Source organism: Glycine soja, chromosome 14 (genome assembly GCF_004193775.1).
Source record: "Glycine soja cultivar W05 chromosome 14, ASM419377v2, whole genome shotgun sequence".
Taxonomy (NCBI): domain Eukaryota; kingdom Viridiplantae; phylum Streptophyta; class Magnoliopsida; order Fabales; family Fabaceae; genus Glycine; species Glycine soja.
The window spans coordinates 50679277-50702796 of record NC_041015.1 but is presented as its reverse complement, the minus strand read 5'-3'; the positions used below and the strand labels follow the sequence as shown (position 1 = coordinate 50702796).

At 32.5% G+C, this 23520-nt stretch overlaps 1 protein-coding gene across 4 annotated transcripts; it reads left to right on the top strand.

The window, feature by feature from the left end:
• The first annotated feature begins 9987 nt into the window (after positions 1-9987).
• Positions 9988-23478, top strand: LOC114384991 (lysine-specific histone demethylase 1 homolog 3-like). Of its 4 annotated transcripts, none has more exons than XM_028344887.1 (10): positions 9988-10173; positions 10355-12354; positions 13873-14014; positions 14271-16505; positions 16755-16848; positions 17528-18021; positions 20128-20844; positions 21316-21390; positions 21992-23134; positions 23250-23478. In XM_028344887.1, exons 2-9 carry the CDS (start codon positions 10493-10495, stop codon positions 22055-22057), a joined length of 5685 nt encoding a protein of 1894 aa, XP_028200688.1. In that variant the 5' UTR covers positions 9988-10173; positions 10355-10492; the 3' UTR covers positions 22058-23134; positions 23250-23478. The 4 variants fall into 4 exon arrangements, with proteins under 4 accessions (XP_028200688.1, XP_028200687.1, XP_028200685.1 ...); XM_028344886.1 differs by having other exon boundaries at positions 21310-21390; positions 21992-23066; XM_028344884.1 differs by having other exon boundaries at positions 21310-21390.
• Positions 23479-23520: the final 42 nt, after the last annotated feature.

The window sequence follows — 23520 nt, the reverse complement described above, 5'->3', positions numbered from 1 at the left end:
TGAAAAGTTTAATATTTTACGCGTTTGTATACTTTTTTTTTTATCTAGACCTCACAACTTTGGTTATCTTACATTTGTATCAGTTAATGTTATATATAAATTATTTTTATATTATTATATAGAGTGTAATTTTTTTGGGGTAATTTTTTTGAGAGAAGCGTAATAATTATGATATATATTAATATATATTATTGTGTAATAATAATATGTATTTCATTAACATAATTAATATTAAAAATTAATATATATGATAATTAATATTAAGATAACCAATAAATTTTATATATTTTTATTTATGTTGTGCATTACATAAGATAAAAAAGTTGGTCCGAAACTTCTAACATTTGACATGTGCATGTTATTATTATACCTTAAGGAATATCAAATGTACACATATTTTGATTTTGGTATGACAATGGGTCTCACTCAAAATTTTCATTCATTTCCTCCTTGAAATGTCTTCAAATAGTAGAAGATATTGTTTTGTGTATATTATTCTAACAGGTCACGGTTCATTTCTTTGACAAAATGTTTTGTATACACTATAATCTCATTTATAATAGAGAGATAGAAAAAGAAGCAATATAATACGAGTGTTAAAGGATTGTCAACATTAGAGACTAAAATATTTTTGTAAAATTTTACAGAAATTAAAACAAAAAAATAAGATATATATTTGATAGGATCCAAATTATTATTTGGGTCAAAAAAGTATAAAAACAAATTTCATGTCGTTTATTTACTCTTGCTTGTACGCTTTAAAATAGCGTACGTTACGTTTTAAAGGAAATATTTGAAAAACATCTTTATCAGATAAATTATTTTTGTATAATATTGTTTAAAAAAAGTACAAATAGTTGAGATAAAAAGAGAATGGAAAAAAGTATATAATAAGATAATTAATATGATTGAAGATAAAAAATATTATACAAATAATATATTTTTTTCATAATAATTAATAAATTACTACATGTTCTCAACATACTATGAGTACACACACGACAAGATTCTATCATCAATTTATATGGCTGTAAAAAATTACTAATTTTATGAACATTTCTTTAGAAACAACCGAAAATGAGATGCGGTTGACATTAAATATAAGTATCTGTTTAAATAAGAAATTGAACTATAATTTACTACGGTCTAAACAACTAGAACCTTTCGCTACATCTTATGTTTTATTATTACTAAAAAAATTATTGCTATACATTTACTATATATACACTTAGAGAAAAATAAAAGGAAAAAAGAAGTGATAAATGATAGGATATAATAAAAATAGTTTAAAAGGCATGCACTTTTATACTATTGTCATATATGCATTTTAAAAAAAATTAAAAATGTATCATACATACATGTTAGTTTACGACATGTTAGTTTATGATTAAAAAAATACTATAAAGGTTTTTTTTTATTTTAGATACATATATTATTTATTTATAAAAAAAAAGAAATATAAAAGACACATGAAAGTAATGCATACATGTACTTATATCGTTATCAATTTTATTATCATCATCTCTACTTTTAAAGTCTTTGGACTTTTATTAAAGGCACCGAATATTATTGGATTTGTTTTTAAATGATAAAAGAAATTATATTTTTTAGTCAAACTTTTGAATTTTTCCAAAAAGTATGTAATAATTGTAAGGAAATAATGAGTAAAATTATTTCCATTTACATTAGTCAGAATCTTAGTGTTTCTTTCTAGTTTCTAACATGTTTTAATGAAAAGATATTTTTGGTTGATTTGAATATAAGCTTTCTTACTTATCGTTTAATTAAATAGTCATATTAGAAAGATGCAATTAACTAAAAGAATTGTTATAAGTTTAAATGTATTCTATAAAAAAAAAAGTGTATACAAAACAGATTCTAAAGAAAAAGTATACACAAAACATAATTAATTTTTCTATCAAGTTTTAGAGATCCACCATCCCTTGCTCCGATTGACACTCTTGTTTAGTGCATGTTTATTTTTGCGTTAGATTAATAAGATCCGCATTCATTGGAAATAACAAGTAGTAGTTTTCACGTATTTTAGTAATTTCAACGTGCAGAGAGAACAATAACTTGCATTTTAGAATTTGTTTCAAACAAACACTTAAGCTTTTAATCTGGGTCTGATGTAATATGGTTTAATGTACCTATAAATGGAGAGAAACTTTACACGACAGATAGGTAACATACCAAAGCCTTATGTAGTAAGAAAAATTATCATATTCTCCCTTCCTTAATAACAAATAAAATCAAAAGAAATAGTAATTAATCGAGGATAACATTAAAGAATTAATTATATTTTTTAAAAACTAATGAAGCTTATATAAGATATATATAACAAGAACTTAGATTCAACTAATTAAGTTTAAGATTCATTCATTGTGTAAAAAAAAGGTTTAAGATACATTCAGGACAGAGTTCTACTCAAAAAATTAAAATGGTTAAAAAGGGCAAAAGTCGAGTAACTAAAATAAAATCAATCAACAACAATGTTTATAATACGAATATTTTCCTTATAAAAGTTAAATTCATCATGAAGAAATAAAAATAAAGCAAAAATTGCTCTTAAATACAAAACCCATAACAATATATTTCCTTTTATTTATTAAGCATATACTAGGCTGATCCAAAAAAGAGAGCCTATAATAGAATTTAATAAACAAATTACAATGAAATAAAGCATCAAATGTGAGTTGTATTTTATATTTATAATGTACTAAACAAATAAAGTGATACACAAAGTTAAAATGTCATACATTTAATTTTCATTGAGAGAATGAAGTTAAAGAAAACAGAAGAAATTTGCTATAAATTTTAGTCACAAATTTTTATCTCATTATAAAATTTCTGCTTTAAATTACTATTTTTCTTATTTCAATGGCCGCCTTTTCTTTTCCCAAGTACTTCCATGAGTTTAAGTTACAAATAATCATCGTGAAGGAAAAAACTTATGTATTCAATTGTATTTTCATGATTTAACCAGAATATCTTTTAAAGTATTCTTTTTTCACTCTATATATCACATAAATCTTCTAGAAGATATTCTTATTCTAATTGGATAAAATCTTTATAAGTAAAAATTATTTTATTTTTAGGTATTTAATGACGATGCAAATATATATCTAACAAAATTACAAAATACTCGTTAAAATGAATTATTTCATGCCTATTGATAAAAAAAATTCTAAGATGGTTTGTAAAAAATTTGTTGTAAAAATTAATATTCTAAGACGATTTTAAAGAATACTGACTTTTCACAATAATGACTTAAAAGAATTGAAAATTATTATTGAAAAATATCAAATAACCATTTTGAAAGCATTTATTAATAATCATTCATACATTAGATGATTATCTTCTTATATAATAACAAACTATAAATTATAAAATAGAAATATTACTAAATGGGATATAGTTGGCTCTCTTATGGTTCTCAATGGATGCCTATTCCAATGTGATAATCAACTTCATTCTTAATGGCTGTGTCGAACAAGGGACATCTTGATGAAGCTCCTTCTCTTTGTGCTATGCAGTGGAAGACTTGTCTTATGGTAGGGTATTATAATACTTGCACGGATGTGCCATGGCTAGTCTCGATCTCCAACTTGATCTTGGGCTCCACTTTTTCAATCATAGACCTTCTTCTGTTATTAATCTGTTCTAGTGTGTTCTTTGCTTCTGTTTGTACTTTGATTTATATCACAACGTAGTAGACACTTTGCCTAGTTTTCTGTTGGATCCTTGTCCTCATCATGCGCAAATAAATTGCACATTTTTTCTTTTCTTTTTCGTGCAATAAACCGCTTGTAAGGGCCCATTTGATTACGGCTTAAGAATCATTTTAGCCGTTTCAAAATTTCCATTTTTTCTTCTTCATACTTCTACAAAATAAATAGAAAATTCATTAAAATTTTTAAAATAATTAATATTCATTTTAAGCTAGTAGAAGAGGACCAGTAGAGAATGGCATAATAATCTTTTGTTTCATCATCATCACTATTTTTTATTTGAAAGGAATCAACAACAATAAAGTAGGATGGCATTGCAGTCCCATGCCACTGGACCATCGTCCTGATTTACGTCCTCCCAATTTGTCATGATGTCAACCATGATTTTAAATTAAGTTTGCACTAGTATTCCTGTGAAACAGAAAATCTTTACATTATAAGCAATTGTAAGAAAATATATAATTGACGTGATCATAATTATGATCGTGATGCGATTACGATTATAATTGTGGATCACTATTTAAAATTATAATTATGATCGTGATGCAATTTCAATTGTTATTGTGGATCGTTATTTAAAATTATGATGTCAATGAATCTAAGGACACATGCAATAATATCATTTTGTGTATTGGGTAAAACTTTTTTTTAGACAGTATTGGATAAAACTTAAGTGTAGTAACTAGTAAGTTATATGTTTTTTTATGATGTTTCTTAACTGACGTTAAAGTTTAACTTAGCACTCACACTCACTTAATAAAAGTTTATATTAAAATTTGATATTAGTTATTGAGATAAAACTTTAACATTAATGAAAAAATAACACTAAAAGCATTCAAAATACTGGAATTAGAGATGCAAATTGTTTGATTCAATTTTGAACACTCTTAGATCTATGAATTGGAGATGTTAATATCATTTTCGATTATTATAACACATTAGAAAATTGAATATTTTACACCAAGGAAACCTAAATCTGGCCAAACAAAAGGTCAAAAGCGATATCCAATTGATTTAGGAACATGTTGGTGTTGCTAACCTTACTCCTGATAGAAGGTTTTCACATACAAACTACGAGATTTAATACAACATTGCTCCTAGTGAAAATTGTCAATAATAGTGGTAATTGTTAGAAACCATGGAGTTTTTGCGCTACTCGTGCATTTTAATAGGACTAAAAAAAAAACGATGTTAAAGCAGAGACGGGGCCGAAGCGGTGTTAGCTTAGCTTGGTTAACAGGGTAGTGTATCTTTTTGAAAGAGGATACTTTTGGAAAAAAATTGAAAATGAGAATGCGTAAGCAAGGGGGCGTAAATAGCAACTTTGCTGTTTTTATTTTTTATAAGTTGTTGGGCTTTAGCCCGCTAGTGGAATTCATTGAGCTCTAGCCCAGAACCATCTTCTGGGTTTAACTTTTTTTTCAGTGATAGTTGTATTTATTTTAGATTAGGAATAATTTTTAATTAATATTTGAAATTAGGTAGTTTATGTGTATAATTTTAAGCCAAAAACAAACACAATATAGAGGATATTTTTTAAAATATATATATATAGCTGAGTTATGTAGAATTTGTTGAAAATGTGTCATTTTATTACACGTGCTTAAAATTTATTCTTTAATGCAATCATTTTCTTCTTTGTGTAGTTGTACTTAAGGCCATGCTATCATTTTGATTTTTAATTAATTGATAACCCTAACTCATGTTACGTCTAAAATACACGTAAAGATGCAATACAATGTGTTTGGTTGTGAAAAGAGAAATAGAATAAATGAAAATAAACCATAAACAATTAGAGAAAAGATTAGGAAAATAATGTAAAATGTTGAGTTGTTTAGTTTAAGAGAAAAAAGTGAAAAATAGAGTAAAGATAATATTGTAAAGTTGTTTGATTTGAGTGAAATAGGAGAACAAAATTTAAAAGTGTTTTAAAAAAAATATTGTTATATCTTTAATATAGTTAATCGATTAAAATGACTATATAATCAATTAAATGCATATAATTAATCGATTATATAGGATAGATAATTGTTTATTTGTCTGATAAAGTGGGTGTTTGGAAAAGATTAAAAAACGTGGATCTAAGCTTCTTTCTCCACGTCTGTAGTTAAAAATGCTTGATTGACCTTCTCTTCTCTAATATGATGGATGAATATAAACATTGTTAATGGAATCCACTAATGTAATATTATTTTCAATGAAATTTTGTTGCACCAAACATCGGTGCATCAATTCAATCTGCACCATATTATTTGTTGCATTGTTAATGACACCTATGATGATTGCTATTTGTTGCATTGTTTGTCAGCCTTGTGCCACCTCCTAATACTCTTTCACTTGCATTGCATGGTTTTAGGTTAAAAAATTCTTTGGTCATTGAACAAAAGTTTATAAGATTTCAAAATTCTAAATAAAAAAATAATTATTCCTTTTTTGTTTTAAAAATAGGAATAATTAATTAAAAATTGATTATATAAATTTAATAGTATAAAATATTATATATATATATATGTGATATTTTATATTGTTAAGTTAATATAATTAATTTTTAAAATAATTTCATATTTATTTTATTTTTATACAAAATAAATCAAAATATGTAAAATAATTATAATTTAAAATCAAATCAAGTTAACAAGTTGTAATGAATTATTCATGAATTTAAATTGAGTTGAGTTCAGACTGAAATAAAAGATAAAAGATTAGCTTCAAGTCGAGTCAATTATGTTGGACAAGTGACCTCAATAATTTAAGAGGGGTGAATTAAGTTTCAAAATTTTTCCACTAACAAACTTCTAACCCCCTTTTTAAATGATAAGCTCAAAATCTAGAAGAAGAATAAGCAACAATCAATTTAATAATATTTTTTAAACGTGCAAGACAAAATTAATTGAAATAAAATAAATAAGATAAGGGAAAAGATAAATGCAAACTCGATTTATACTCGTTCGATCACTTCTCGTGCCTACGTCCAGTCCTCAAGCAACTCACTTGAGATTATAAATCTTTTACAGACTTTGAACACACCTTAGGATCCCTCACCCTTGTGTTCAAAGACTCCCCAAGAGACAACTCGTCTTTTGATTACAATTCTCACAATTCAAGAGACAACCAGTCTCTTGATTACAACTGACTTTCTAAGATGAACAGAAAGATTTCTCTCCTTTAGAGTGAATGATACGAATTGAAGTTCCTAGATGAATTTATCTCTTTTAGAGATGATAATACAATTTGAAGTTCCTGGATGAATTCTCAATAAATTTGTAAATGTTTGTCCAAGGGTTGTTGAGAGAGCATTTAGCAATTAAGTTCTTTTAGAATATCTCTCTCTTTACTTTTTGAAGTCAGACATACATATATATAGGTGTTAACATATTGGCAAGTGTACCAATTTGCACAAATAGTATTTAAAATGGTAAGTCCGAATATCATATCCACATGGAATTTGTTTTACTTAGATGTTGTATATTCAGTATGTAAACACTTTTTGCTTTGGAAATGAAATAAAAAGGTTCAATAGTGGTTTGATTTTCTGTAATTAATTCTGCTACTTAAATAAATGATTAAATAAACACAAAGTTGTAAAATGACATAAATATCAAAGTAAAAGCGTCGGGGAGTCTTCTACTGAACTTCCTCTTGCCTACTAAAAAGTTTTTCTCTATTTAACGTTACTTTAGCGTTCTTGCACCACCGAATTACTCAGATCATGATTCCTCACATGAATGAGCCTAACTCTCTTAGTTTTTGTTCTTGATTCCTCAACAAACTCGTTCTAAGGGAGTTGCAGTACACACACAATACAAAATACACTAGATTACTGCATTTTATTCCTAGATAAACAGACCTTTAGCTGTTCTACCAAATTCTAAGGATTCCAAGCATTTTCCAACACTCAAAACCTAACTAAACATATAAATGAATGATCAAGCCACAAACATGTAAAATAAACATAGATAGAAGCAAAGAGCACTAGAAATAACATTAAATAAATAGTTAGAAGTTTATATTAAGAGTGCTCAGTAGAATAACTATCCAACAATGAAGTTTCTAGCCCTCCATTAACAAAGAGGACTCAATACAAAGAGGAAAATGGTGTTTTTATGAAAGAAAATGGTAAAGGATGAAGAAAATGTCTTCTCTCCAGCCTAGGTGCCTTCTTCCTCTTGTTTCACGTCCTCCTTTCATTTTCCACTAATTCAGTGTTTTAAAGGCTCTTGGGCTTCTTAGCATACGAAGGCACGCTTAACGAGCATGTCTCGTTGAGCGAGAGTAAGTGGATATCCGCTAAGCGGGTCTGGACTTGCTAAGCGCGAGTAAAGATAACGTCCTCACTGGGCGGGCTGGTTGCGCGCTAAGTGACCTGCTCTCTGGCTGAACATCTTCTAGGGTTTTGCATTCGCTTAGCGAGCTGGCTGCCTTGCTAAGCGAATGAGGCTCGCTTAGCCAATCTGGCTCGCTAAGTGAGTCCTTCAGCAACATTTCACACCTTCTCTTCTTTAGCTTAGAAACCAAGTTAAATTCAACATTAATTCACAAAAATGGAGTTTCTACTTTATAAATTCATACAAGAATAAAATATGTACAATCTTCTCAAAAGAAACTGCAAATTAGAGGCATATTGCTAATTTTTCACTTATTTTCAATGTAGTTAAAGCTCACGAATAGCAATTAACAATAGGCCCTTCGTGCCTTTTTAAAATGGTTTGAAGAGATGTGTCTTTTGAAAAAGTTTTTTCTAAAATTCTTCACTGATAATCGATTACACAATTATATTTTGAAGGGTCATGTCTTTTCAAAGTGTTTTCTGAAGTGTCGTTACTGGTAATGGATTACAAACATCTGATAATCGATTACATGATTCAAAATTCAAATTCAAAACCCTTTTTAAAAGTTATTTTTCAAAATTTTCTTTTGGTAATCGATTACACTGCCTGGTAATCGATTACACTGCCTGGTAATCGATTACCAGAACCTTGATCTTTTGGAAACACTTTGTTTTGAGGCAAAAACTTGATCTTTAATTAATTCTGAAACAATGATTGTTTGTTGAAGCAACCTTATATTAATCTTGAAGCAATGCTTAACCTTTGAATGTTTGCTGAAGTAATCTTGAAAGCAACCTTGTTTGATTATTCTTTAGCATCATCAAAATCATGTATTCATACATTCACAAATTCTTATCATGTTAAGTCAAATTTAATTTCACTCTACTCTAGCTCATTTTTAGCTCCAGCTTAAATCATAAACCTTGGCTTTAAGTATTCCTATAATTGAACTTAAATACATTTTCATTCCTTTTTTGATCTCATAAAAGTAAGATACTCCCATAATTAAAAGTCATTGAGACTAACTATTCAAGGAAGAAGAATACCAATGTTGAGGACATGTAAATATTGTTTATTTTTTTCATAGTTAGGAATTAAACATTATCATATAATTAAAAGAACTTAAGCTACTAACCACTTGTGCCATATCTTGTGAGTTAAATGTTTCCTTATTCCTTAGCCTTAGTTATGTGATTTTAAATTTTCAATCCCTTTGTCCCACTTTAACATGAAGAGATTATTTTTAGGTTTAATTTTTATATATTATATAATACTAGTATTAGTACAGAAAATTATAATGTTAACTAATTAAAATTTATTATTAATACGTCTTTTAAAAATATTATAAAAATTAATAAACTTATTATACATATGTATGATTTAAAAATCTTTTATATTATTACTCATATTTTAAATCTTTCCATAATATTTATTTATTCCTTTAAATTATGATACACATGTATGATTTTTTTCACAGTTTTTTAAAAACAATCAAATGAAAAAAAATACAACTGGGAGTGTTTTTTTTTTAAGGCATTGAGAGTGTCCAAGAACATAAAAATTTGCTTCAATATCACAACAGTGTTTATTTATTTATTTATAGTTAAGGACAAAACTTAAACACGATCACATAAATATATTTGATGTGTTTTTCTAATTAAATTTAGAGTTTCACTTAAACATTTCACATAATAATAATAATAATATTCTTTTTTATAAAAAGGTCAACATTCTAAAAAAATAAAATAAAAGGTCTACTATAAATTATCCATGGGAAACTCTAATTTTAGCTAAAGAAACCTAGGAATTATTATTTCATTAATCGTGATTTGTGACTAAGACTAGTTTATTTTGATAATTAGTATACTTTTTTTTATATAAATAAAGTTTAGTATAATATTTAATACAAAAGACATAATTTGTTTCAATCTTAATATTCTCCTCCCTCAGTGGTCACGGTTCAGGTCATAGAGAGCGAACGCTTCCCTTGCCGTGAGAAGAAGCCGTTACTTCTTGTTACCGTGCGCACGCACTTCTTCACTCTCTCTCTCTCTCTCTCTTTCTGTTTAAGGATTCAACACAGAACACAACACAACACCAATTGCAGAACGCAGGTTCCACAATCCCACTAATTTTCCCTATATATTTATACATTTATTTATATACATTTACCTTTTTCCCTATCTAAATATCTTCTTATTAAGTGTGTGCGCGTGTGGGTTTTCTTATCGTTATTCAGGTATTGGTTCTTCACTCTCTAAAATACAATATTTTACTTGTTTTTTGTTCAATTAGGATTTCGATTATATTTTCATTGAAGCGCCGTGAGGGTTGTTAATCTGGTTATGGAGAAGTGGAAGAAAGCGACTGCATAAATAAAAAGGAACCGTTCCGAGATTGTTGTGTGGGAAAAAAAAACTTAGGGTTGCAGAAATGGACGGAGAGGATATTAGGTCTGGGACCAAGAAGAAGCGATCCAAGAAGGAAATTGGTTTCGACGACGATGACGAGCCCATTGGGTCAATCTTTAAGCTGAAGAGGTCCAAGAAGAAGGGTAGTGGTGGTAGTAGTGATGCTGCTGTTGTTAGGGAGAAAGAGGATTTGGGGGGTATGGATGATAATGATACCTTGGCTAGCTTTAGGAAGAGGTTGAAGGGTCCTAAGAGAGATCAGGGATCTGGGGTCACAAGAGGAGCAAGTCCTGCTTTGCATGTGTCGGATGAAGATTTGGTTGCTTTGGGACCTAAGGGTAAGGATGAGAAAGTGGTGGTGCCCGTGCCTGGTGATGAGGACATGCAGATGCAGGGTTGTTCTGATCAACAACACATGGAGGATTCATTGTCCGCGATTTTCAATAAGGCACAGTTTAGTTCTACCAGGAAATCTCGTGGCAGGGGTTCAAGGCAGAAAAGGGGGATTCAGAATGTGGATAGTGAAGGTTTTGTGGAAACTGTGGATTCTGTGGTTGGAAGTAGATCTGGATCTGCTTTTGGCTCGAAATTGGTTGGGGGAAATGTCGAGTCTGCGGATGCTTTGCCTCAAGCATCTGAACCGGTTGTTGCATCTGTGGTGGATGACCAGAAGTGCGGTGATGACTGTTTTCAAGAGGAAGCTGTGAAGGGCAATCGTAATTTGGACATTCCAGATGGACCATCTCAGTCGAGCAATGTCTGCCATGGATATAGGCAGCAATTGTCTTGTGTACAAGTTGGAGATATTTCTTGTCATTCTGACCAAAAGGTTGGATTGCAGGAAAGTGTTCTCAGTGATGGTTTAAATAAGTTACCTACCACGTCGCATGATGTCTCTCTCTCAAAAGTGGGGGAAGGCAAAAGAGGATTTACTGAGATAGGAGAGTCGGAGAACAGACTGACGGATGAACAAGCAAAAGTGTGCAACAGTGCTTCAGAACCTGATGTTTCTACTTCTGCTGGGGAAAAAAATGTCTTAACTTCTTGCCACACCGAACCCTTGATTAAATCAACTGAAAATATATTGAATGAGAATAATAATATGGTTGCTAGAAAAGTTTTCCAGGAATCCTCATGTAATGGAGCTCTGAAGTTATCTGGATGCCATATGGAAGTAGATGGAGGTGGAAAATCAGAAACTGAGATTGTTTCTGATAGAAATTTCTGTGATTATAGTAGTTCAGATACAAAGGCTGAAGTGCAAGATTTTGTTTTAGGGTTTTCACCTAAAACAAATAATGTAACGGTCAGTGGTAGTTTATCTTCTATGGTGTCTAATGAAGCCAATAAAGCTGAATTGACTGCCCATTCAAATCACCCAGAGAAACCTCTAGAAGCTTGCAATATTCCAAAAGACTATACTGCTTCAATTCTGAAATGTAGTTCAGTGTTAGATCCAATTCAATCTGATGGATCATCTCTTCAGTCTTCTATTCCAGATGAAAATGGGAACTCTGCAGAATACTGTGCCCCTGCGTCTGATTTTGCTGATAACGAGGGTAAGATATCAAGCATTCCACGGGCGGTGCGAAAGGCCAAAATGCGTAAGCATGGAGACATGACATATGAGGGAGATGCTGATTGGGAAATTTTAATTGATGATCAAGCTCTAAATGAAAGTCAAGTTATGACAGATGGTGACCGCACTCTTAGAGCAAGATTGAAGCATGATTCCTCTTTGAATACTGGTGAAGACTCTGAAAATGTTGCTGTTGTAGCAGTATCAGCTGGGCTGAAAGCTCGTAAAGTTGGTCCAATTGAGAAAATAAAGTTTAAGGAGATCTTGAAGCGGAAAGGTGGTCTTAAGGAATATTTAGATTGCAGGTAGTTAAGTTTTCAAACAGGTCTTTGCATTTGCTTGCTATTGTTTTTTCAATTGTTAAAAAAGGTTGCAGTTTTCCTTTTGCAGCACAGAGGTTTCTTTCTTCAATATTTTGGGTTTTTGGTTTTTTGTGCTTGAAATACATATAATTGTTTTCTATTCTTTGTAACTGATGATCAAATGCGTTATTTATTTTAGTTGCTTAAACATGAAAATTAGATATGAACTCTTGCTGTATGTTGCTATGTTTCTGGTTAATGATTCACATGTATAATTGGGAGCTGAACAACTTGTTAGCGGTCATTTAGAAAGAAACTAAAGGGAAAAAATAAACACACATTTTTTTCCTCCTCTTTGGGTGCCATTGCCTGTTTCTGAACTTAATATTTGTTTTGTAATATTTTTCTGGTCAAGGGCCTTCCTCCTGTATTTGGTCGGAACTGGAAAAATTTACAATGCCTACTTCCTATATTGGACTGAATTTTTCTCCCCTTCTTTATGTTTATATGGAAATTAATGATTAGTTTTATATTATGTGGTTGCAAGTTCTTCTTTATAATATTTTTATTGCTTATAGGCCATAACATCGCCCTCCCTCTCTCCTCTTCTATCTCCTTTAAAAGTTTATTTGCAATAGCTTTTCATTGACAAATTTAAGTAGACTTTTTCATCACTATTTCTTCTGCTTTTTCTCGATAATTTGCTGGCAGGATTGTCAGTGGGGATACTTCTATTGTGACACAATCTTCTACCCTTATCTACTGTAATTTGTTATATTCAGAAATTGGCTACAATTTTTTCTAATATTTTACTAGTTATACAATATAATACTATCATCATCACCCTATTTCTTGATAAGATGCTATCTATTGATTTCTTCTTTACATGATGGGATTTAGTTTTTTTTTCCTCCTATTGTTTTATGCTTCAGAATCTCTTTCAAAAATCTGTAAAGTGGTCTTATAAACTTCAATGAGCATATTGCAGCAGCTTTTTAGGTGCTATCTTACTTATTTTTTAAACTGGGAATCTCGGATATGCTGTATATTGGGCTTCTGTTTGTTTCCTATAAGATTTTAGCCCAAACATGATGACTGCAATACAAATTGAACTATTTAGTTTCATTATTTTATTTTTGGTTTTTAATTTTGTAATTAGGATCTTTTTGTAATGATTTTTTGTTATTTAGGGATTTTATTTTGTTTTAGATGATCTTATTCTTGCTTAGAATAGAAATGACTTATCAGGGTGTTTGATAATGTTGGGTCATTAAATAGGCCTTCGGTGTAAACACTTGGAACATTTTTTATTATTATATAATATTGAATTTCTTTCATTCAAGTAGTGTATGATATTTGAGCTGTGGGGACACTTTGCCATAGACGAGTGTACTCTAAACTTCTCAAGGAAATATCATGCTGAGAGGAGTACCCTTGGATTGTTCAACACCACTTTTTTACACTTTTTTGAAACTGGCCTGTTGTAATGAGTTTCACCTCATTTAATTTAATGCATTGCAGAAATCAGATTTTAAGTCTTTGGAACAGAGATGTCACACGTATTTTGCCTCTTGCTGAATGTGGAGTTAGTGATACTCATTCTGAGCATGGAAGTCCTCGTTTTTCTCTTATTAGGGAGGTCTATGCATTTCTCGATCAATATGTAAGTTTGTTCATTATGGTATTTAGCCATCAGATTAGTGTGTTTGGTTCAGCTTATTTTAGTGAAACAATCACTTTTATTTGGTTAGCTTTTTGAATGAAAAAAATGGTTATTTCCTGAAAATAGTTTGTTACTAAACATAGGCTAATTGAGCTTTTTCTTTAAAATGTACTTTTTTTCTGGGAAAAAAACAGCATGTTAGTGTTGATTTGCTAGTAAAATTGAAACTTTAAAATGATAAAGATCATTTTGGCAGGGTTATATAAATGTTGGAATTGCCTCTCAGAAGGAGAATGTTGGAAGTAGTGCAAGGCATTGTTATAAACTGGTAAAAGAAAAGGGTTTTGAGGAAAGTCTCGCAGCTTCAATGGCTGACCCTGAAGATGGAGTTTCCTTTCTTGTTGGTCAGACCAAAATGTCAGATACTTCCAATGAGATTAACAATGGTCTAACAAAGGATTGTGATGACCTAACTACTGAAGCTGCAGAAGGCATGAGGCATGCTAATGAAATGAAGACGGATTTATCAAACATGACACACCAGGCAGAAAGAAAAAAAATTGATTACCAGGAAAATGACAGTTCTGTTCCGTCTTCCAACTTCCCTGATTGCAGATTGATTTCTCAGGTAGCTGAAGAGAAAATCAATGACTCTACCAGCATAAAATCTGCCTTAGATGCTCTGGTAGGTGATCATCTGCAGTCTGATTTAGATCCTAGGAAGAGAGTAATTGTCATTGGAGCAGGTCCTGCTGGGCTAACTGCTGCTCGCCACTTGCAACGTCAAGGATTTGCTGTAACTGTGCTTGAGGCTAGGAGTAGGATAGGAGGTCGTGTATTTACTGATCACTCGTCACTTTCTGTCCCTGTTGATCTTGGTGCTAGCATTATAACTGGTGTTGAGGCTGATGTGGCCACTGAGAGAAGACCAGATCCTTCCTCATTGATTTGTGCTCAGTTGGGTCTTGAGTTGACAGTGTTGAACAGTGATTGCCCTCTTTATGACATAGTGACAGGACAAAAAGTTCCTGCAGATATGGATGAAGCACTAGAAGCTGAGTATAATAGTCTTATTGATGACATGGTATTGGTTGTTGCTCAGAAAGGGGAACAAGCAATGAGAATGTCTCTTGAAGATGGTTTAGAATATGCTCTTAAGATTCGCCGTATGGCACGCTCTGAAAGCAGTGAAGAAACTGAACAAAATAATTCTGCAGATAGTCCGTTTGATTCCAAAAAGGACAGTACTGTGGAAAAAAAATTTGGTGAGGAGATTTTGAGCCCTCAGGAAAGGAGGGTTATGGATTGGCACTTTGCTCATTTGGAGTATGGTTGTGCAGCTTTGCTTAAGGATGTTTCTCTTCCCTACTGGAATCAAGATGATGTGTATGGAGGTTTTGGGGGAGCTCATTGTATGATAAAAGGGGGTTACAGCTCTGTTGCTGAGTCTCTGGGAGAAGGACTTACAATTCACTTGAACCATGTTGTAACAAATGTGTCATATGGTATCAAGGAACCTGGCCAGAATAATAAAGTCAAAGTTTCTACAGCAAATGGCAATGAGTTCTTTGGCGATGCTGTCCTTGTGACTGTTCCACTTGGTTGTTTGAAGGCTGAAACTATACAATTCTCCCCACCTTTGCCACAGTGGAAATGTTCTTCTGTTCAGCGTCTTGGTTATGGAGTTCTAAATAAAGTGGTTTTGGAATTTCCTAGTGTATTTTGGGATGATGCTGTGGACTACTTTGGAGCAACTGCTGAGGAGAGAAGCAGTAGAGGTCACTGCTTTATGTTCTGGAATGTCAGGAAAACAGTTGGGGCTCCTGTTCTTATATCATTAGTGGTTGGTAAGGCAGCCATAGACGGTCAAAGCTTGAGCTCTTATGATCATGTTAACCATGCATTGAAGGTTCTCCGTAAACTTTTTGGGGAGGACTCAGTTCCTGATCCTGTTGCATATGTTGTCACTGATTGGGGTAGGGATCCTTTTAGTTATGGTTCTTATTCTTATGTTGCTGTTGGAGCATCTGGAGAAGACTATGATATAATAGGGAGACCAGTTGATAACTGTTTGTTTTTTGCTGGTGAAGCAACCTGCAAAGAGCACCCAGATACTGTTGGTGGTGCAATGATGAGTGGACTACGAGAGGCTGTTCGCATAATTGACATATTGAGCAGTGGAAATGATTATATTGCAGAGGTGGAGGCATTGGAAGCTGCTCGGGGACAGTTAGACACTGAAAGGGATGAAGTTAGGGATATAATAAAGAGACTTGATGCATTAGAGCTTTCTAACATAATGTACAAGAACTCTTTAGATGGTGCTCAAATTTTAACCCGGGAAGCTTTGTTAAAGGAAATGTTCAATAATACAAAAACCACTGCTGGGCGCTTACATGTGGCCAAACAATTGCTAACTCTTCCTGTTGGAAACTTGAAGTCTTTTGCTGGAAGTAAAGAGGGACTAGCCATTCTCAATTCATGGATACTGGTATTATTTTATCACTTGATGAATTATTTCCAAACTATTGTGTAATATATTTTTGATAGATAGTACTTCCAAGTATGTTTGGTTAAGCTTATTTTGAAGAAATAATAGCTTATTTCCGGTCAATTTTGTGACAGTTTTTAAAAAATAAGCCATTGTTTCCCCAAATTTAAGCTAAACCATACATGTTATTGATCTTATGGTTATGGAATTTCTTAGATTAGGAACTTCATGATTCATATCTCAATGCAGGACTCAATGGGGAAGGATGGTACCCAACTCTTGAGGCACTGTTTGCGTCTACTTGTCCGTGTTTCGACTGATCTTCTTGCTGTACGATTGTCAGGTAGTTATTTTATTTATGTATTTATTGCATGGATTTATATTAGTCTATGCATGTGAGTTTATTTATTTATTTTTGTGCTGTATCACATCTAATTCTTTTGAGGGAGAAATAGATGGTTAACTGGTTGGGACTTGGTTTGGGTCAGACGAGAATAATAATTCTTCTGGTACCATTTTATGAGATATATGCTTAGATTGATGTCAAACCTAGTTTGTGTCTTTTCTTACTATTATCAACTCCTATCATTCAATTAGCCTAATGGAACTATGAATTATCAACCAGAAGATATTTATGCTCCTGTAGATGATTGTGTTGGGATGGAGTCACACAGAAATACGATGTCTACAGTTTCTGTTAGGATATAAGGAGAAGGGAGAGTTAGTTAAGACAGACTATTAATGAGTTAGTTAGATAGTTAGTCAGAGGGGTTTATTAGATATAAATAGAGGAAGATGGATAGGAGAGAGGCAGATTTCTTGTCATTGTAAATTGATCATTAGCTCTTTGTGAAAGGAGAAATCCTTTGTGAAGGGGAAACCCTTGGAGGAGAGTTTTCTCTCCTATTTTCTGTTCTTTTCTTTCTATTCAGTAAAATTCTTTCTTTTCTTCATCATTTTAATTCTTGGTTCCCAACAGTTTCCCTTGTATTTGTGTTTATCTTTTTTATTATTGGGTGTAGGAATGGGGAAAACTGTGAAGGAAAAAGTTTGTGTACATACTAGCCGTGATATTCGTGCTATAGCAAGTCAGTTGGTCAATGTATGGCTTGAAGTTTTCCGCAAGGAAAAAGCTTCTAATGGTGGATTGAAGATATCAAGACAAACAACTGCTGTAGATTTATCAAAGAGAAAATCTGTGAAAGATTCAGCCTCGGGAAAGCCACCTCTGAGCACATATCATGGTACCATTGAGAATAAAGGAGGCTTGCTGAATCCTACCTCTGCTGGAAGCAATTCAGCTTCCACTGCACATGTGAAGAAATTGCACAGCAAACAAGGAAGACAACCAGCAGCATATGACTCAAGGCATGAGGTCAGTTCGTCCAGGTCTAAAGGTTCAATAGACACAGTAGTTGCTGAGAAGGAGGATAACCTCTGCACTGTATCTGAAGAAGAACAGGCTGCTATAGCTGCTGCTGAAGCTGCCCGTGCTAAAGCTCTTGCTGCTGCTGAGGTTTGTTTCCCTTGGAACTTTAGTTTTATTGTCATGAATCTATTGTTATGGTGCTTCTGAAGATCTGTTGATAGTTACAAGCTCAATTGTTTGGTCACTATCATTTTGCTAGATTTCATAATATGATGAGGTTTTAGGTGCAGCCAATAATGTGTTTGTGCTGTAAAAATGTCTTGCTGGGATTCAAATTTGCTTGGTATGGGTGAATGTAAGCCAATTTTCTTGGCTTGAGTACTCAAATAAAGGTTGCAAATCTTTTAGCTCAGTTCTTTATCTTCTAGTTTCCTTCGTTTTACAACTTATGTTTGATATTAGGTTTGAAAGAATTACATGTGATTATGAGCCTATGGTCAAATTTACCTTAATAAGGTTGCTCATTATGTATTAAATTTTAATTTAATTCAGTTCAGCTTGTTTATTGAATAAATCAGATTGTCCAGCTCAAGTTCAACTCATTTGATTCACAATCCTGGCTCATTGAGACTTGAGTTTTGAGCAACTTGTGAACCTGCTTGTTTATTGCTAACCCTAATTGTAGAGACATATATTTGGATAACATTTGGCTTGGCTTTTTTGGATCTTTAAGCCACTTAAGTTAAAAATAAAACAATAAAATTAAAGTTAAAACAGATTGGTAATATAGTTTTTGCCTTAAATATGTTTTAGTCTGTTTAAAATTAGTGAGGCTTGATTTTAGTCCTTATAAAATTTTTTCTTTGGTTTTCATCCCTCAAAAAGATAAAATTGTTTTGGTCCCTACTATTATGTGTCACTCGTTGACAGCTTTGTGTTTAGGGAAAGGTCAAGTGATCATCTCAGGTAAACACCCATGAGTGTTTGTGATACAATGCCAACATCTGATACCTTCAAAAGTTTTCTAAATCCCTAAAAAATGTCATTTATCTACCTTAAAATGAACCTTAGGGACCAAATATAGTGATTTCAGATTTTGGACGGCTTAAAAAAATTATTTTGCAGGGGCCAAAACAAAAAATTCGCTCATTTTATATGAACTGAAATCAATAATTTTAAATTTGAGTGATGAACAAAGAAAACTTTTATAGATACTGAAGTCAAAACATGCTCACTTTATAGGGACTAAAAACATATTTAAGTCATAATTTTTTTAGCTTTAAAGTTACTTTTAAGTTAAAAATTCTTGGGTAGTGTTCTTGGTGTTGAAATTTGGAATAGAGAAGAAGGAGAATGAGAAACTCCTAAATATCAACATATCTAAAAGCTCTTTATCCTAATGTTCTCTTATTAAGAAAAAAACTCCTTTTTTAAGAGCTTTTGTATGATTGTGTGTGTTTACCACAGCTTCTGCTCTTAAGGACGAAAGAAGTCCAAAATAAGTTAGCCTTGGTGTACTGTTGTAGTATCATAAACTCTTACGACTTGTATGGCTTAACCAGATTAAATTAAAATTGTTTGTTTGGTGAATAGTTGGCAAATCAGCTATAAATTTATTCTAATTGTTTATTCTTGTACCCAGACAGATTCATTGGTCCTCAAGAGTTAAATTACTCATTTTGCCACCTTTAATTGGCTTGTTTGGTGAATAGTTGATTGATTTTGTTGTCATTTTATTTGTAACTTCCTCCCTCTTGCCTGGTTAATACAGGCAGTGTATGATCCTTTATCAGTCTTCTCCTTTGGTTTTAATTTACAAAATCCTTCCTGGTTTGTCTATTCTTGCATTGTTTTCTCCATAGGTTTTGCTCAATGAAGCACTAAACCTTCAAGGGAGGAGCCATGTCTACTTGCAACTTTTGTCAAACACCTTATGTGGCATTCATGTGACACTTCAACACCTCTATATAATTCTTTTTGGGACAATTTTTTTTTATTTAGCACTTTTATATGCTTACTGAACATGTGTTAAGATTAACATACTAGGAAAAATTTAGCTTTATTTAATATGTTAATTGATGTTTTCACATGTTTGTGACTGTGTATAGATACATATGTATTTATATAATGTTAATTGTTTGTCTGATGTCAAAATATCCATAGATTATTGTATTACCTCTTGATAGATCCTATGCTTCCTTTCACTATTTGGTTGTCATGTTCGTTAAAAGATTTGGTGTTTCTTCTTTGCAGGCATATGCCTCTGCAGAAGCCAGATGTAATACGCTGTTACAGCTTCCAAAGATACCCTCATTCCACAAATTTGCTAGACGTGAACAGACTTCACAAAATGATGAGTATGATAGTAGAAAAAGATGGCCTGGTGGTGTCTATGGAAGGCAGGATTGTATTTCAGAGATTGATTCTAGGAATTGCAGGGTTAGGGACTGGTCTGTTGATTTCTCCGCTGCTTGTGTCAACCTTGATAATTCCAGAATGCCAGTTGATAATCTCTCACAGAGGAGTCATTCAAATGAGATTGCCAGCCATTTGAATTTCAGAGAGCACTCAGGAGAAAGTGTTGCTGGGGACAGCAGTATATATACAAAAGCTTGGATTGATACAGCTGGTGGTATTGCAATTAAAGACCATCACGCCATAGAGAGATGGCAATCTCAAGCAGCTGCAGCTGATTCTTATTTTTCTAACCCAACTATTCATTTGAAGGATGAGGAGGATTCAAATGCCTGTTCAAAGTTACCCAGCTGGAAGCATGATGGTATTGCAAATGAGAGCTCTATTTCACAGGTTACTGTAAGTAAGGAGGCTCAAAAAGGTCATTCACGAGGAGCAGATCACATTAAACAGGCTGTTGTGGACTATGTTGCATCACTACTTATGCCCCTGTATAAGGCAAGGAAACTAGACAAGGATGGATACAAGGCTATAATGAAGAAAAGTGCAACAAAGGTAATTTTTATCCGTCACTTCTTTGCTTCTTTCGGTTAAAATTATGTTGTTTTAGGTATAGAGGGAGGAAGAGAGATTAAAGAGAATGAAATGGTATTTGATATTAACTGAGATGCATTATATTGTATTGATATGTTTGATATATTCATAAAACTTGAAGTTGGTTACACTAGTCTTAATCCTAACTAATTAGGAAAACAAATCATGATAAGGTAAAGAAATACAGTAATTAATCCTATGATAATGAAACAGGGAAATTAATTATTTAATTGTAGAGAATAATCTAAGGTTTGGTGGGATATGAAAAGATATTTTTGAATATTTCCATATATTCTAACACTTTCTATTTGTTAAGAAAGTGTTACTGTGATCTGGTAGGTAGGAGTTTATAGGGAATAACTGATCTAGAATATCATCTTGGGTGAAATATGCTCTTTATTCTTTTTGTAATTTTCTGGGTACAAGTTTCAGGTCATGGAGCAAGCCACAGATGCAGAAAAAGCCATGGCTGTTCGTGAGTTTCTAGATTTTAAGCGAAAGAATAAGGTAATTTTCTGTTACTTTCCATGTCATAGTTCAATCTACTAATCATATCTCACTTCTGCAAAATATATTCTTATAGTTAATGTTATTCATGTTACTTAAGTAGTTAAGTTGGCAATTGGCATGATTTACTGATTAAACCCCAGCTTCTCAAGGGGTGAGGGGTAGGGTGGGGTTAGCTGCAAAGGTTGGGGGGTGTTTGATTTCATTTTTGCTTTAGTTTTTAAAACTATTTCATAAAGCAATTTTTAAAGACATGTTTAGAGAGTGGGAGTGGAGGAAGGTGGAACAGTATAATATAAAGGGAGAATGAGTAATAGAAAACTGAAAGTAGAAAACCAAAGAAACTTAAAGATGTTCTGATTTTTTTGATTGAAAACTGAATGATTATTTTTAATATAGTTTCCAAAAACTACTGCTATTTTTGTTTTTATATTTCTTTTTGGTTTTTAAAAACAAATAGTTTTCAAAAATAGGAAACAAACACGCCCTTAACAATTTTTTTTAATGATTGTTAGGCTATTGGAGACTCTTATGTGCTTCGGACTCTCTCTCTCTAACTGCATACTTTCTCACTGACTTTCGATGGATGTCTAACATGCAGATTCGCTCCTTTGTGGATGTATTGATTGAGAGACACATGACAACGAAACCAGACATGAAATCTTAATGTTCTTTGGATGGAATAGTCTGTACTTTCTTGTACGTCTTTGTAAGAGTTGCCAAATTCTGGTTCTTCCTACTTCAGTTCTCAGTTTTGGTGGCCATGGGCATGTTCTCATATGAGCACCTCAATCTGCCTGTGTAAATGATCTAGAAGGTACAATAAAAAAGGCAAACAAAACTTGATCGATTCAAATCAAGTGGTTTCTAAGGAAATTCCTTGTCGGCTTGTCCTAGCAACCTTGAACAGCATATTGAATACTGATGGTAGATTGCCAGTAAACTGGCCTCACTACCTCTATAAACAGACTCATTGCAAATATCAGTTAGATGTTCAGAGTGATGGACATTGGCAGGTTTGAAGATGACAGCAGGTTGCATTCATCTGTCGTTTAATATATCATCTTTCATTGAGGTTTATACCTTCGAAGATTGAAAACCTTGACCCCATTTTTATTAAAGGGGTTTCTATAGGGCAAGACATTAAATGCGACATCAATTTCTTCTATTTGTACAGCTTAGCATTGTTCTAGTGATGACAAACATACATATCCATTTTCTATGTCCTACTAGAAACATTTAACATCAATTACTAACTTTTTTTCTTCATTCTCCAAAGTGGGGAAAGAATTATGGCAGCTTTTGTAAGATACTTGATTACTCCAATTATTTTCTCCTCCTTCTCATTCTCGTCTTGTATGTTTGTGTTGCACATGAACAACCACCCTGTTTATTTATAGTTTAGTCAGCTTTCTCGTGTGTGCTTAAAATAATTAAATGGATACATTGCTTCCTTGGCAAACGAGCTCTTTAATTTAATTATAACTATTATGGTTCAAAAGATTGTGCCATGGGATGCCCAACAGTGCAAGGCTTTTATATTGTTGTGTACTGTGTATAATTCGTGGGCTGCTGTTCTATCTTTGGCCGTTCTCTTGTACTAATTATTTCTTACACCTCTTCCTATGGTTGCTAGGCTTAGAAAGATCATGTCAATCACTAATGGGAGGAACTAGGTATTGTGTCTTTTCCCTGTGTTTTGATGTTTATTGGAACTCTTATCTTCTTCAGAGCCAATATTCAGGTGTCTCCTGTTTTCTTAATTGTATGCAAGTCCTTTCATTCTAATGTTTATTGCAACTCTTGGTGTTGAGATGGATGGCCTTGTTTTGATTCTATTGCTTTTGTTTCTGCTGCAGACTGTCTTCATGCCAGCAGTATGTAATATTGGATTAAAAAATGTCGCTGCTGGGGAAATTAAATTCCACTGGTGTATCTAGGGGTGAGTACATTTTTGGCTTTACATTGCTGGCAATTCCCCCTCCCTCTAAATTTGCCTATGAATTCCCCTCATATTGGTTGCACCTATTGTAAATATTGGTTGCTAAGGATTTCTGTGATGCTTATTAAGTTATATTTTTTGATTCACATGACCCTAATTTTTAGTTATGCTATTATGTTATTTCAAAT